This window comes from Camellia sinensis, chromosome 8 (assembly GCF_055761805.1).
Source record: "Camellia sinensis isolate YWXY chromosome 8, ASM5576180v1, whole genome shotgun sequence".
In the NCBI taxonomy this organism is placed as follows: Eukaryota; Viridiplantae; Streptophyta; class Magnoliopsida; order Ericales; family Theaceae; genus Camellia; species Camellia sinensis.
In genome coordinates, this window is record NC_138968.1 from 140,441,893 (window position 1) to 140,456,948 (window position 15,056).

At 29.4% G+C, this 15,056-nt stretch overlaps 1 protein-coding gene across 1 annotated transcript in view; it reads right to left on the reverse strand.

The window, feature by feature from the left end:
• Nucleotides 1–15,056, reverse strand: part of LOC145789375 (TMV resistance protein N-like) — a 110,675-nt gene that overhangs the window by 20,028 nt on the left and 75,591 nt on the right. The window contains exon 5 of the mRNA XM_082885607.1: nt 4,249–4,786. Coding sequence (XP_082741733.1) covers nt 4,249–4,786 — 538 coding nt within the window. The remainder of the gene's footprint in view (nt 1–4,248; nt 4,787–15,056) is intronic.

Here is a 15,056-nt window from a genome sequence, read left to right on the forward strand (position 1 = left end):
ACTTAGGATAAGTCTCCCATAAGCCTCCCCAACCTCAATAAAACTGTTTGGTGTAGTTTATAGAATTGTTTACGACAATTTTTTATTTTTAAAATTTTGGGTAAGAATGTTTGCTGAGCTTTTGTCTACAACTTATGAGGCATAAATAGTCTAAATAAGTTGTTATTAATAAGCAAGGGTAGAGGTGTTTTAGTTTCTACTTTTCAATTATTTCTATTTAAAAAATTTGTGTAATAATGTTTGGTGAGCTTTTGTTTCCAACTTATGAGGCGTAAATAGTCTAAATATTTTTTTATTAACAAGCAAGGGAAAAGGTATTTAGTTTCTGCTTTTCGATTATTAGCTTTAGCTTGTTAGAAGCCACATCAAACAGTTATATAGTCCTTCAACTTTAAAACTTTTACCGTTGTATTTGAATTTATGATTTTAATAAGACTTTGTAGAGAAAAAGGAAAAAATGTAAAAAATGCAAATGAAATATAAGTTAATTGTTCCACCATTCCTCTCAGCTTTTTATTTCCTTCCATAAATTTTTGTCCAAATCCTAAATTCAAACACAATTTACGAGTAGGTCAGATGACAATTTTTTCATTTTCATTAATGTTATTAAACTAGCCAACTTGGCAACGCTTATTTCATGCATATTGTAATGTTTCATAAATAATAAATTTTACTTCTAAACTGATTAATTTTTTAATAGGATAACATTCAACATCATATAAAACTGTGTTATATATTTGGAAAAAATTATGATACACACTCTTTAAATGTGTACCATATACACCTTATAACTAAAATACTATTAAGATAAATTACACTTTGCCCCTTTACGTTTGGCCACTTCCTCCCTTTGATATTTAAAAGTTTATTTTTTCTTACTTTGACGTTTCATGTTTTAAGTTTTTCTCTATTTATTTCCTAAAGTTAATTTCTCTTAAAAATTTCAAAGAAAATGACACATTAGCAGTCATGTGTCATAAAAATATTTTATTATATATAATTTAAACCACTGACACAAATTCAAATTCTAATATAATAATATATTTTTTATATTATTTTATAATTATTGTTAAATTTTTTTTATCTAATTTTGAATATAAATTAATTTTAGAAGTAAATTGAAAAAAACTTAAAACGTGAGAGGTCAAAGTGAAAAAAAAAAGACTTTCAGAACCATAATTAAAAAAAAAATGACTTAAAAAGGACAAAATATAATTTATCCATAATTTTATAATCGTAAACCTAATGAAAAATTGGTGAGGGTGACTAAGGTCATCTTTGTTGGTAAAAAGGACACAAGGCACTTTTAAACATATGATGATAAGGACAATTATTGATATTTTTATCCTTTTTATATTTTGTGTTAAATTTTTTAAAATCACATAACTTTAGTTTTATAATTCGTTTTTAACAAAATTGATATATATTAAAAAAAATATTTGGGAGTTCTAATTGAGCATTTGTAATTTACCTTAATAATGTGAAATAGACCCCATTCCTTACACTTCATCCTTCTTCTCTATCTCTCTCTATTCTTTCTCTTCTATCTCATTAGAGGTCAAAATGAGAGTAATTTATTAGGAAAATGTAACACCACTCATATATTAATTTGTCTTTTTAAGACAATGAATATTGAATATCAAATTTGAAAAAGCAATTATATTGATTAAAAAAAAGCAAATATTATATTTTTGGGATAATTACGAAAAAAACCCCAGAGTTTAACTCTTGTAACAAAATAATCTTAAAATTTTTAATTTTGTCAATTTAAACGCTGAACTTTTGATTTGTTTTTAATCTAAACCATTTATCTATTTTTGTTAAGTAAAACCAATAAAAAAAAAATATTTTAGTCATTAAACTTAATGTAGGTATTTATAAAATGTCTAGAATATTCATTTTCATTGTGTTTAATAACTAAAATACCAATATTTTCATCTATTTTATTTAATGGAAATAGACAAATAATTCAAATTAAAAACAAATTAAAAATTTAGGCTTTGACCTGATCATAGGTCTTTCGATGTCCAATCAACTTAAAATTTTATAGGGATATTCTACTCAATGGACACTAAAAAGTGAATTGTTCGCATCATTAAAATGAAAATGAGAACTGAATGAGACGTGCACAATAGCGACACACTGCATCCTAATAAGGATGCTAGAAAAAAAAAATCCCATATAAAACTTAAATATAAATATATTAGCATTCGACTTGTGCTATGCACGGCTAAATATATATGATAATGATATATATTAATATTTTATGAATTTTTTGATTATAAATTTATTTTTATTTTTGAATTTAGAGATATATGATAAAGATATTTATTAACATTGCATGAATTTTTAAATCATAAAATTTAGAGCCCCATCTAATTCACCTTATGACCTAGCCAAGGTGCCATTTGGTTGACCCAATTTAAGTAATTTTAAGTTTGTAAAATTTTAGAGCCTTAAGACTTTTTTAAATTTGGTCAAGACTAAGGGAAAATTTTACCAACTCGAATTAAATTCAGTTAGAGTTTGAGGAAAAATTGTCGCAATCCAAGCATTTTAATTTTTATTGTTAATAATATATAACCCTCGGATTGAACCTATACAAATAGCAAAACTTACCCCCAGAAAAAAATTGATTTATGTTCATTTTAGAATTTTTTTTAATTGTAGTATAAAGGAAAATTGTACTAATATCTACTCATTTAACTAAAAAAATATGTGATTAAAAATTTTGTGATTAAGGACAATAACATGGTTGGTATGAAAATCTAAAACTCATTCCAATCCAATCCTAATAAAGTTGGTGATCAGTTAAGGTGAGTGGTTTTTATTTTTATTTTTAGTCATATCTATTAATGAGTCATCAATATTCTTAATTATTATTTTTTCTTCTAAAATTAAAAAAATGTAAGTTTCCATGAAAATGATTGTCTCATTGACATAATTTTATTTTTTAAATAACATTTTAAGATGCTAATTTTAATGAAAACTTAAAATAAACTTTTGAGAATTGATTTTTTTAAGAATTTTTTGACTTTTTGTGAAAAATGTGTAAAAACGTATAGAGAAAGGAATTTTTTATTGTATCTTTTTTGACTTTTTTGTTAAAATATTAACTTCCCAAAACAGTCTTTGTTTGGTATCCGATTAAAAGAGTCAAATTCTTTTTAACTCTTTTGTATTTAATAATTTTTTATTTTTCCGATCCGTCTAATATTACTTAGACGTTTAAAATTTTTAAAAATTAAAAAAAATCAACAAAAAAAAAAAAGAGAGTTAATAAAATGGCTACTAAAAAAGCTAATTCCAAACACCAAATTAGTATATATAAATATGGGTCACAATTAATAAGATTTTCAATATCAAAATTATGAGAAAAAAATGATTGAAAATTTTAACATTCAACACCCAACAAAACTTACTTTCTAAAATAGTTAAATTATAAATAGCAAATGGTCTATATAAAATAATTAGTTCTATTTTTTTCATTCTCAAAATAATAATAATAATAATAATCATAGCATTTATTTTTTTATTAGATAGATTGTAATATTAAGTTAATATAATTGATCAAACCATTGCATATCTCAACTTACTATATTATTATGAACAATAAATATTTCAGAGAAAAACTGTTGAAAAAACTATAAAAAAGTGTAACCAAGCAAAGTCATTAGTTTCTAGACATGTTTTATAAAATTTTGAAATGGTAAGGTATTTTTTTTTTTTTTTTGGGGGGGGGGGGGGGACAATGTCATAATTAATGAAATGATCAAACATAATTTAAAAATAAATTATCTAATATTCTTATAAGAAAAATAGAAACAAATTATATTTTGTATAAACAATTTTAGAAGGATTTAGAAATTAAAAACTCAATTTATTTTTTGTGTAAGCATTTTTAAAAAGATTATATTGTAAAAAAATTTGAAAACATTTCCTTATTAATTTATAAACAATAATGGCATATTATTTCATTTTAAAACTTACTTTAATTTAGTTTCTATTAATTAAATGTCAAAGAGATATTATCATAATATGAAACCCAATCCTTTCATGACACGTATTTTTTTAGTGTTAAAAAATTTAAAAATATAAAAAAAATTAAATTGAGAATTTTAATCTTGAAATTCCAATATTTTTACTTATAATATATATATATATATATATTTCGATGAAATGTGAATATATTAAAGTTTGTTATGAATGACCCACTATCCAATACAGGTAATAATATGAGCAAAGAACGTTTTCCCTATTTTGTATCTAATTTCAAGTTTCTTGATGATTGTATCACTGGGATAAGGCCATCCTGATAAATTGCCAACTTGGTCCAAAGCCTTCCTCCACCGTTGAACATTCTCCATCCCTGATTCTTCCTGTTTGGAAACCAATTCATCAAATCCCTTCCCAAAACTCTCTTTTTGGCTTCTCACTTCCGATGGATCCACATGATAGAATATCGGGATAACTGTTGTCTTGCTGCATTCAGGTGCCTCCACGAGTTCATCCAAACACCATCTCGAAGAAGCGTAATTCTTCGATAAAACCACGATTGAAAACCTCGATTCTCGAATAGCAATCCGGAGCACTAGCGAAATCACTTTTCCTCTCTCGAGCTTTTCATCATCTTTGAAGGTGTGAATCCCCTTCTGAGCCAACGCAGTGTAAAGATGACTGACGAAGTTATCGCGGGTGTCTTCGCCTCTAAAGCTCAAGAACACATCGTATGTGTATTGAGGTCGAGATGAAGATGGAACAGAGGAGGAAGCCGTTGTTTCACTGTTTGGTGTAAGGAATTAGTAGAGAGAGATAAAATTTTTATAAACTTCACAACTAAATAAAGATAAATCATTACACAAAACAATCTCATTATATAAAGAAGAAATAAACAACTAAATAAAGATAAATCATAAATCTAACACGAATAATTATTATAAACTTCACAAGAAGTCACCGTAATTAGCTTATAATTTACCAAATAATAATTGTAAGATAAATTGATAGAGAGAGAATAAATTGTATGTATATATTGATATATGTTATGTTTTGTACAATGGTTCAGGGCCTCCTTATAAAGGAGAAGTTTACAAACAATGTACCCAAAAGTAACCGAAAGCAAAGACACCATGATTACAGCTTGGACACTTTACAGCTAATAACACTAACAGCTAATAATATATAATACATTAACAATAATAATATTGCTATATGGTCCATTGTCATTGTTGTTTCTTTGTTATTTCTATCATTTTTTTAATCAATGAAAAGAACATAAATATTTAAAATTCTACTCATTAAGTCATTGTCATCGTCACTTTTTTGTAATTGCTATTGTCATTGTTATTACTACTTTTTTGATATTGCTTGAATTTTTTTAATCAATGAAATGAACATATATATTTAAAATTTATATGCTAGAGGCTACTCATTGAGTCATTATCATTGTTACTTCTTTGTTATTTTCCATTGTTATTGTCATTACTACTTCTTTGATATTGCTTGAATTTTTTTAATCAATGAAAAAAACATATATATTTACAATTTTCATATATAGAGGCTACTCATTGAGCGATTGTCATTAGGATGGGTATTTTTTCCTACCCCGCCCCACACTTGCATCTCTCGCCTTGCTCTGGATGAGTTTTTCCCGCCCTGTTAAGAAAGTGGGAAGGAGACCGGTTTTGCTTTTTCCGCCCCCTTCTACCCCGATTATATTTATTAAATATATTTATATGTATATAATATATAATTTAAATTTTTTTATTATAAAAATTAAAACACTAGAATATTATACTTAATATTAATTTTTAATCATTTATTTTCTATCTTATTTGTTATAATTCTTATTAAGTATAAATTATTATCCATAATATACTATAATTTTTATTAATATTTTTATTTTTAAAGTTATAAAAAAAGACCATCCCCCCTACACCCGCCCCGCTACCATCACCCTCAATTTTTTCTGCACCCAATATAAAACAGGGCGGAGGCGGATTACGACAACGTTACCCCAAATTCAACCCGTGATCATTCCTAATTATCGTTATTACTTCTTTGTTATTTCCATTGTCATTGTCATTACTACTTCTTTGATATTACTTGCCTATAGCGATACACGTCTTTATTTTTCTATTAAACTGGATAAGGATTGAAAAATTGTTACTATGTTTCCTACTTTTTCAACAATAAAAGACATAAGCCAAAGAAGTCGGAAAAAAAAAAAGAAGCTTCACTACATATCGATAAATAATTAGTAAAACAACACCCCATGGTTAGAGGTGGTCATTGCCGAGGTGGTTTTGGTGATCTATCCTGTCTAGTTTTGTATTTGTAAGACTTAGAGATAAATATTTTAATTCATACGACTGGATTAGCTTGAAATTATGAACTTATTTATTTTTGAACTAGGATTGGAATATAGAATTCTAACCTTCCCTAGTATGGCCATTCATAAAATATTTATTTTAATTTTTCTCTTATTTGGTTACATTTAAATTATAAAACATTTAAAAAAAAATAACAAAAATATGCATATTCTCTTTTTAAAATTTAAGGAATTTTAGCTTAAGGTCCTTAATAGTAAAATTTTATAAGATAAATGACATGTAATATTTTCGTAATAGTTGAGGTCACTTTACATTTTTACAGAGAAATTTCAACACAGAAATTTTAGCTCTTCATAAAGATGCCACAGAGAAATTTCAACTTATCACAAAGAAATTTGAAATTTTTCTATGACGAGCTGAAATTTCTTTGAAAAAACATTTTCGACCTCTCCTACTATCAAAGGTTAGAGAGGAAGGTTTCACTATTTTTTTCAAAATTTAATTCAAACATTTTGCTACAAAGTCCAAATTCAAACATTTCTTAATTGGGCCAAATTCATTTTGTTTTGGGGTTTACTTATTTTTTGACTAATTTTCGTCTTTAGTGATTTTTAAAAAAAAAATTCAAAAACCTTGAAGGTTCTAGATTAAGCTCGACAAGATAAATCGAAAAATTATAAATTTTTTTACAAAATTCCAAAAAAAAAATGAAAAATCCAAAAATACGCAAAAACTAGTGATTTTTTTTTCTTTGTGCATATTTTGGATTTTTCAATTTTTTTTGAATTTTGAATTTTTCAAAAAAAAAAAAGTTTTTAGATTCGTCTTGACAAGGTGAACCAGAAAAGTAAAAAAAATTAACATAATTTTGAAAAATGGTCACTAAAAACAAAAAATATCAGAAAAAGAGGTAACTTTTTTTAAGGGGAAATTTTTTTTAAGGTGTGCAATATTAACATTTTATAAGATAAAAGACGTACAATATTTTCATAGTAGTTGTTGTCCCTCAACATTTTTACAGAGAAAATTAGACACAAATAAACTTTGTCCTGACACAAAAATTTCTCTGATTTCATAGAGAAATTTCATCGATGAACCTTAACTAATAAAATAAAATAAAAATATATTGAACATCTCCTACTTTTTAAAGTTGGAGATGAATGTTTTACTCATTTTCCCCTTTTCTAAGTGCGGCCAAAAGAAAATTTTGATTAAAAAAAATAATTTCAAAAATAATAATTTAATAACTCATACATCAAGGTGAGGTGAGTAAGTAGATTTAATATTAAAAAATTCTTTTATACTCGAAATTAAAATGTCAAAGATTTTCTACACAAACTCGTACATGATAGAGGTGGCTTAGTAATTAAGGTTTTATTCAATTTGGATTGATTATTAGGTATTTTGGGAGTACGGTCACGTGTTACTCTATATTATTATGATTGGTGTGGTGGAGAAGATGGATTAATCTGTTGTAGTTCACCTTGGTTCAGGTTAAAAAAGTGGTTCAATCATATTTACACAAGTAATTTATTTCTTTATAAAATATAACGCCAACTTCAATCTTATATCATCAAAAATTTATAATATATATTATATAAAACTAATAGCTGACACACGCATTAAGTAAAAACAAAAAAATAATGATAATCAAGTGGTAAATGTCTTCTTTACTATATCGAAAGTCTTGATTCAAAGGACACTAATATAGTATAGATAAACAAATAAGTGTGTAATAAGCAAGTCTCGAACATTATTGTAATGCCTCAAATTTTTAATCCAAATGATAACATAATAATCATGGCTCTTTTAAGGAAAACCGAATATAAATCTCCAAACTTACATTACATGATACAATAGTTCTTCATGCAACAATACATTAATCCAACAAGTAAATAAATAAATAAATAACTCCAAGGGGTTTACAAGTTTCCAAGGCTTGAGCCTGATTACACAAAACGATTATTCAAACCCACACACATACAACCCTTGTCTTACACACAGAGTCACAGCAAAATGAGAGTCTCGTACTCTCAACACACATTTCCTTGCCTCTAGTTAGGCAGCATCACCACATCTTTTCCTGCACAAAAATCCCGTAGAGTGAGCATAAAACCCAGTAGGAAATCCTTAACAAAGTATATACATTTTATACAAGTCTTAAGAGATGAAATGCACATACCATGCTATGCCCTTTTGAAAGAAAATCACATATTCATCTTTGAAAACCATCATGCTCAATGATGTTATGCAATTTCAATTCTTCAAAACTTAACAATTCATTTGAAGAACGGTAAATATGACTCTGGTAATCCCTAGGTCGGTGTCTGCAAGTAGACTATACAAGTACTACCAATTTGTCATTTTTACCGGTATTAACCAGAAGGCTTGACACCTATCTGCACAGATTTTCGGTCTTTCACTCCGGACTCTCAGGCCAACTTATTCAATATCATCTACACTACCTATCAAGACTTGCCAACGTATTTACCCCAAAACCATTCCATGAAAATTTGTTTCTCAACATTCTTTTCTCAATGCAAGTTTTCAAATCAACTTTCAAAGTTTAATGTAATCAAATGAATTGAAATGCCAATAACACAAGATGAATATAAATACTTTTATTCCAATTCATCATCCTAGGAATAACACAATTCCCTCTTCTCAAGTATTCTCAACAATTAGTCATTTCAAGACTATTTCAACGTTTTGAACAATAATTTCCAAATGAACAACAATTCTCATATTCCCTAAAATTCGTCATTTATATAAATATAAATAAGAAATTTTCCAAACATTCATTTATTTTTATACAAAAAATAAATATAACAATATCATTCATGGATTTTCAGTCTCTTTTAAAAAAATTCCCAAATTCTAGATTTTCTCACAAAAACTATACAACTCAAATCTTTTGAAAGAAAAATTCTAAAATCATCTTTTCTTCAATCAACGAAGATCAAAACCCATAAGATCATTTTAAAAGAATAATAGACAAACCTACTTTCAAAATCGCTCAACTTCTGGAATCAACAATCAATTTTCAAAGCTATTGAAAGATGATTTCGGAAATCATCTAGATCTTGCAAATATATATATATATATATATAATTCTAAGAAAATCCCTACCTCAAGTTTTGAAGAAGAAATGAGATGAAACCCACAAAATCAACAGTGTCGAAACTCGATCTTCATCGCACACAACGAAGCCCTCGAGAAGTTAACCAACTTTGATGAAGAACCTATGGCAGAACTCTAATGGATCTTGAGAAATTAACGTTTTGATCCAATTTGGCATAGGGAAATGCAGAGAGAAGGGAGAGGAAATGTTTTTAGAGAGAGAGAGATATACAAAAGTGATCTGAAATATCATATTCACGAACTGATATAACATAGTCCGCTCGAGCGTGGAAAGCCCTGCTCGAGCGTCGAATACACCTTCCCAGTACTTTTGCAGACATGTCAAACTTTTGGAACCAAACATCCTCCGCTCGAGTGCATAAACGGTCGCTCGAGCGGACAAGCAACTTCTAATGCATTTTGCATTTTTGCTTCGGGGGCGCTGCCCCTTGACCCCACCAGGGCGCTGCCCTTGGACTCGCCGAGGGGCACTGCCCCCTGGACTCCCGCGAGCTGACCGGGCAGCTCGATCCCCAACCTGCCTAGTCGAAGTAGCAAAACATGAAAGAAGGGTCGAAACCGGGATCGCTACAATTATAGTAGAAAAATAAATAAATAAATAAATAAAGGGTAAATTAGCAATTAATCCTTCCAACTTTTACCTAATTTTTAATGTGACCCTCCAACCTAATTTTTTTTATTTAAATCGTCCAACTTTATTTTCATTTTCAATATTACCCTCCAACTTCTAATTTTTCTGTTTTGTTTTAATTTTCAATGCAATCGTCGAACTTTTTAGTGTAAACCTCAAACAATTATTTTTCTATTAGGCCATCCAACTTTCATAATTAAGTCAATGTAGTCTAATCCTTTATTAAATATGAAAAAATATATATAGGTTTCTAATATGTAGTTTTGATTGAAGTGGAAGATTTTAAAAACAAAAGAAATTTGGCATAGTGGTAGTGATGGATTTTGGTGGTAGAAGGTAGGTTTGGATTTGGGGGTTAAGGCTACGTAGCCCAAAAAATAAATAATAGATGAAATATTTAAAATTTTATATTTATTTCAATTTTCATAAATTTGAAATAAAATTTATATTTTTCATTTTGGGTTGGGGAAGAGAAAACTATTGAACTAAATTGTTGATTATTAAAATTTTTTAAAAACAAAATTTAAAAACACATATTGATTAATGACTACATTTGATTGAGTGGAAAGAGGAAACTAATAATGTAAAATCCATAAATTATACTAAATTTTTTATTTGAGCTACAAAATGAAAAAAAATGTATTTTATTTCAAAAATAATATATTATTTTATTCTGTACATTGCACCGGTGATATGCTAGTATATTTGCTTCCTAATTGGCCTAATTTTAAGGTTTACACGAATAAAATGATTAATAAATAAGAAAAAAAATATGAAAAGCAAAAATCATTTTTTCCTCACATTCAAATTATCATTTTATCCATTTAAGGAAAATTATTATTCCATCCCAAAAATTTAATAATTTCACTTGAAATTGCTAGCATTTTCACTCTGCATTTTTTTCATCACATTTAAACTATCATTTTCTTGGTTTAAATCTTAAAATTAAATAAATTAGGAAGTACGCAATGGTTTTACCCACATCTGTGACATTTTGTTTTTAGGGTCGCTCGAGCGAGGGAACTGTCGCTCGAGCGTAGAATCGTTGCTCCCAAAATCTTGCTGAATAGCAGGTGTGCTTGCTCAAATGAGGAAAGTCTTGCTTAAACAAGGAAAGTCTCGCTCGAGCGAGGAATGCTAGCTTCCAGAAGTTTCATTGTAGTGCTGCTAAATTTCTGAGACCTCTCATTCTCCGCTCGAGCGAAGAAGTTGTAGCTGGAGCGAGGCCTCTTGATTGTGTCTGGTCGCTCGAGCGTAGGAAGTCTCGCTTGAGCGAGGATCACGATATCAGCTTTTTTTAAACATATTGATTCTAGATCATTCTCACACCCCACTTTTTTTATTCTTCATCTCCTCTCTCTCTCTCTCTCTCTCTCTCTATGAAACCCTAAATTTCTACTACCTCTCCTACCATTGAAATCCACCCAAAATCTCTTGCTATGGGCGAAGTATACTTGAAGATCTTTGTTATCTACCGATTGGATTGTGTATTTACGAAGGATTCTTGTAGAAGCTTGGATCTTTGCTTGATTAATGAGGTAGGGATACTTTTATCTTTGTATTTCTTCATCATTGAAGGGATTCCATGGCATTGTGTGTGATGTGTGAACTAATTTGGGGATTTTATTGGATTAAACTTTTATTACACATGTTAAATCTCTTGCTCTATAATTTGTTTGAAATTCCTCAATTCCTTCTATGAAACATGAATGTAAATGTTGTTAAAACCTAGATTGGTAATAAAAGAGAGAAACCCCCAAATTGGGTGAAACCCTAGGTTCCCAAATTGGATAGAAAACACTTAAGATAGTGGAATCTTCTCTTGGTTCATAGAAATTGACGAATAATGGAGAGATGAAATGTGGGTATTGATGTAATTAAATAAAAGATGACTTGAATGTTATTATTCCTTGAGCTTTATGTGATGTTTATCCATGATAATGTTTGATGTTTAATTTTGGAATTCAAGTGTGATTTAATTGTTGAGCATGCATAAACCCTTGTGTGAGTCGGTGATGAGTAAAGGTGGTGTTGTGTTAGTACCTGCTCGGGGAGTTTAAAAGGTGCCCAAATGCCTTGTCTAGGCTTATCACTAGACGAATGTGGGAAAAATTTTTAGGGTGTCCACACAGTCCCGCCGTATAGTAGCCGGCGAAAGTGGAAAAACAGATGGTTTTCTTAGGGTGCCCACCCCCCTCTGTATAGTAGCCAACAAATGTGGGGTTGTCTTTAAAAGTAAAAGTTGTTCTCAATTGGACTTAAATAGAGAAAAGTGTGGTTTGATTTCCATGATTGTAGATGCTTAATTGTTGTACATGATGACATGAATTGCACTTGCCACATTGTATTATCGTGTTTCATTGTGAATTGTTAACGATTTCATATGAAAGTGAATTTCATTATATTGTTTTATCACATAAATGCCATAATCTTGTTCGAAGGTTTAGATACCTGGATAAATGTGTTCCTACTGGGCATGTAGCTCAACCCTAATTTATTTTACAGGAATTGATGAAGGCCAGTCTCATTGAAGGATTGGTTCAAGCACTAGCTCCATTTACTTTTGGGGAATTAATTGAAGTCAGGAGCCTTTTGGTTGTTTTGTATTTATTTTGGGATATTGTAACTGAACCTTTATATGTATTTTGTGACGTTGTACGCCCCAAGGGCTTATGTTTTGTTGAATTATCTAGTTCATTGAACTACGAAATGAATTTGGGCATCATGGGAATGTATCTAGTATATTGTAATCGATAAACTCTGAGTTCAATGAGAAAGATGACCTCTTTTGGGATAAATGATACTGTTATTACTGTGTATCATAGAGTGTATTTGTCAGGGTGTTACATCTATTTGTACAAATAAAATGAAAACATAGCCAAAACATGCCCCAAGTTGATAACAGTTCTTGGAATTGATTCACTCAGTTCATATTTCATGTTTTCAGAAAGTGTTACATTAAATTGAAAGGCAGTATACTTTTGTTGTCTTTTCTTTAGCAAAGTTTTCTCTCAACAACTAAAGAAAGGGTCAAACAAGAACTAAATGAATATAACTCATTCATGCAATAGAACAAGCTGCAGAATAGCAAACTAGTTCTATATAATTCATATTTTTTATTATTTACTAATTTTAATGCACTTAAACTAATCCAAGTTACACAGTCGAGCGACCAATATAAATTTTACATATCTTACATAAAATCTAAATATTTATTGTATATGTCTTCAATAAATAAATTTTGAATACATGAATTACATCTAACAATGGAAAATCATGAATATCACAATTTACAGTTCATCTTTCGTTGTTTGACATAGCCTCGGGAAGTTTAAAGGTGAGAGTTTAATAGCACCCCTTCTTGAGTACTCTCAATCTTCGAGATGCTGCTGCAGCTCTTCATACTCTCTCTTTCGCTTCCTCCTTTGCAATCACCACGTAAAGCTTTAGTTAAAATTTTAAGGTAAAAAGTGTTGGCCACATTTTGAGACAATTTCTGTCGTGTATATGAATTATATTAATGTAGAAACCATTCAACCATCAACAGAATTTACTTCGCTACTATAGTCAACTACAATATTAAGCATCCAAGGAGCAACAATTTATTTCTATTCTAATAAATGTACTAGCATAGCACATTAAAATTTTCAAATTTTCTTTTAGTATTTGCAATGAACATTGGATTCAAGTGCTTCGAGTTATAGCCTCTTTGGATCTTTACAAATGCTAAAACTAGCAACAATACTATGTGCGGCAGCAGACAATTTTCCAGTGCTTCTACAAACAAACTAAAAAGCATGGTCACTGACATGGACACAGGATACAACAATTCTCAAACAATCAAAATACGGAAACGATAGGGATGCCGAAACAAATATATATATATATATTTTTATTTACTATTTATTTGAATAGAAATGAAGAATACATAGACATGAGAGGCATCGATACATACTTTTTCTCTCTTTATTATATTTTACTTCGACACCAAATCAGCTTTCTTAAATTATTTAAATTTTTTTTAAAAAAAAACAATAAAAATGTCTTGAAGCGTAACGAATCACAGGGCACGAGTGTCCATGAAGTGTGCCGAATATGTTCTACAGAAAAATAAAAATTTGAACGCCACGTGGCATATCAAACATGTTGACAAGCGTGTCTTGCCTATCAGACATTGACAAAACACCCTTCTTGGAGTGTGGTGTTTCTTAGCAAATAAACCATACACTCAAAGAATTAACCTTGTGTTCCTTGCTAGTATCTATCTTAAACTTGGCCACATTCAAGCCTAAAGCTCTGCTTTGAACCTCAACTTCTACCTTCTCACTCACAAAAACCCCTAATGGTTAAGCCCTTTCCCACCATTAATTATAGGGAAGCTTTTTTTTGGCTCCATCCTTCATCATCAATCATCAGACATCAAAATATATGAAATTCTAGATAATGACATATATTAGAAAAAAAACTTTGAAAGATTGCTTGGTCTTTTTAAGATGTTCTAATGAATTTATATCTACAGAAGAATATCAAGCCAGAAAAACTAGTCCCACTAGTCCCTAATATCAAAAGATGCAACTCAAAACTACTCTTACTTTAAGGTGTTCACGGAGAAGAACATATCAGATCAATGAAGCTTCACCCATAAAGCTACTCTTACTTTTACAAGTTCACTCAGTTCACCCAAATTCGGTCGATGTTTATTAAAGATGCAATCATTTCTATGCTTCCAAACAGACCAAATACTGTTATAGGAACAGCTTTCCAAATTTAAAATCCCAACTTACTGACCTTAAACCCTAGTATTACCCATTCAAACCAACACAAACTCATCATTTCAGACCAAACTTTCCAAACAAAAGGGCAAAAAAGTAGAATATGATTCAGATTTTAGCATCAGAATTTTTGGGTGAATCTCAGCATCATAATTACAAAACACACGGGCACTGATATCA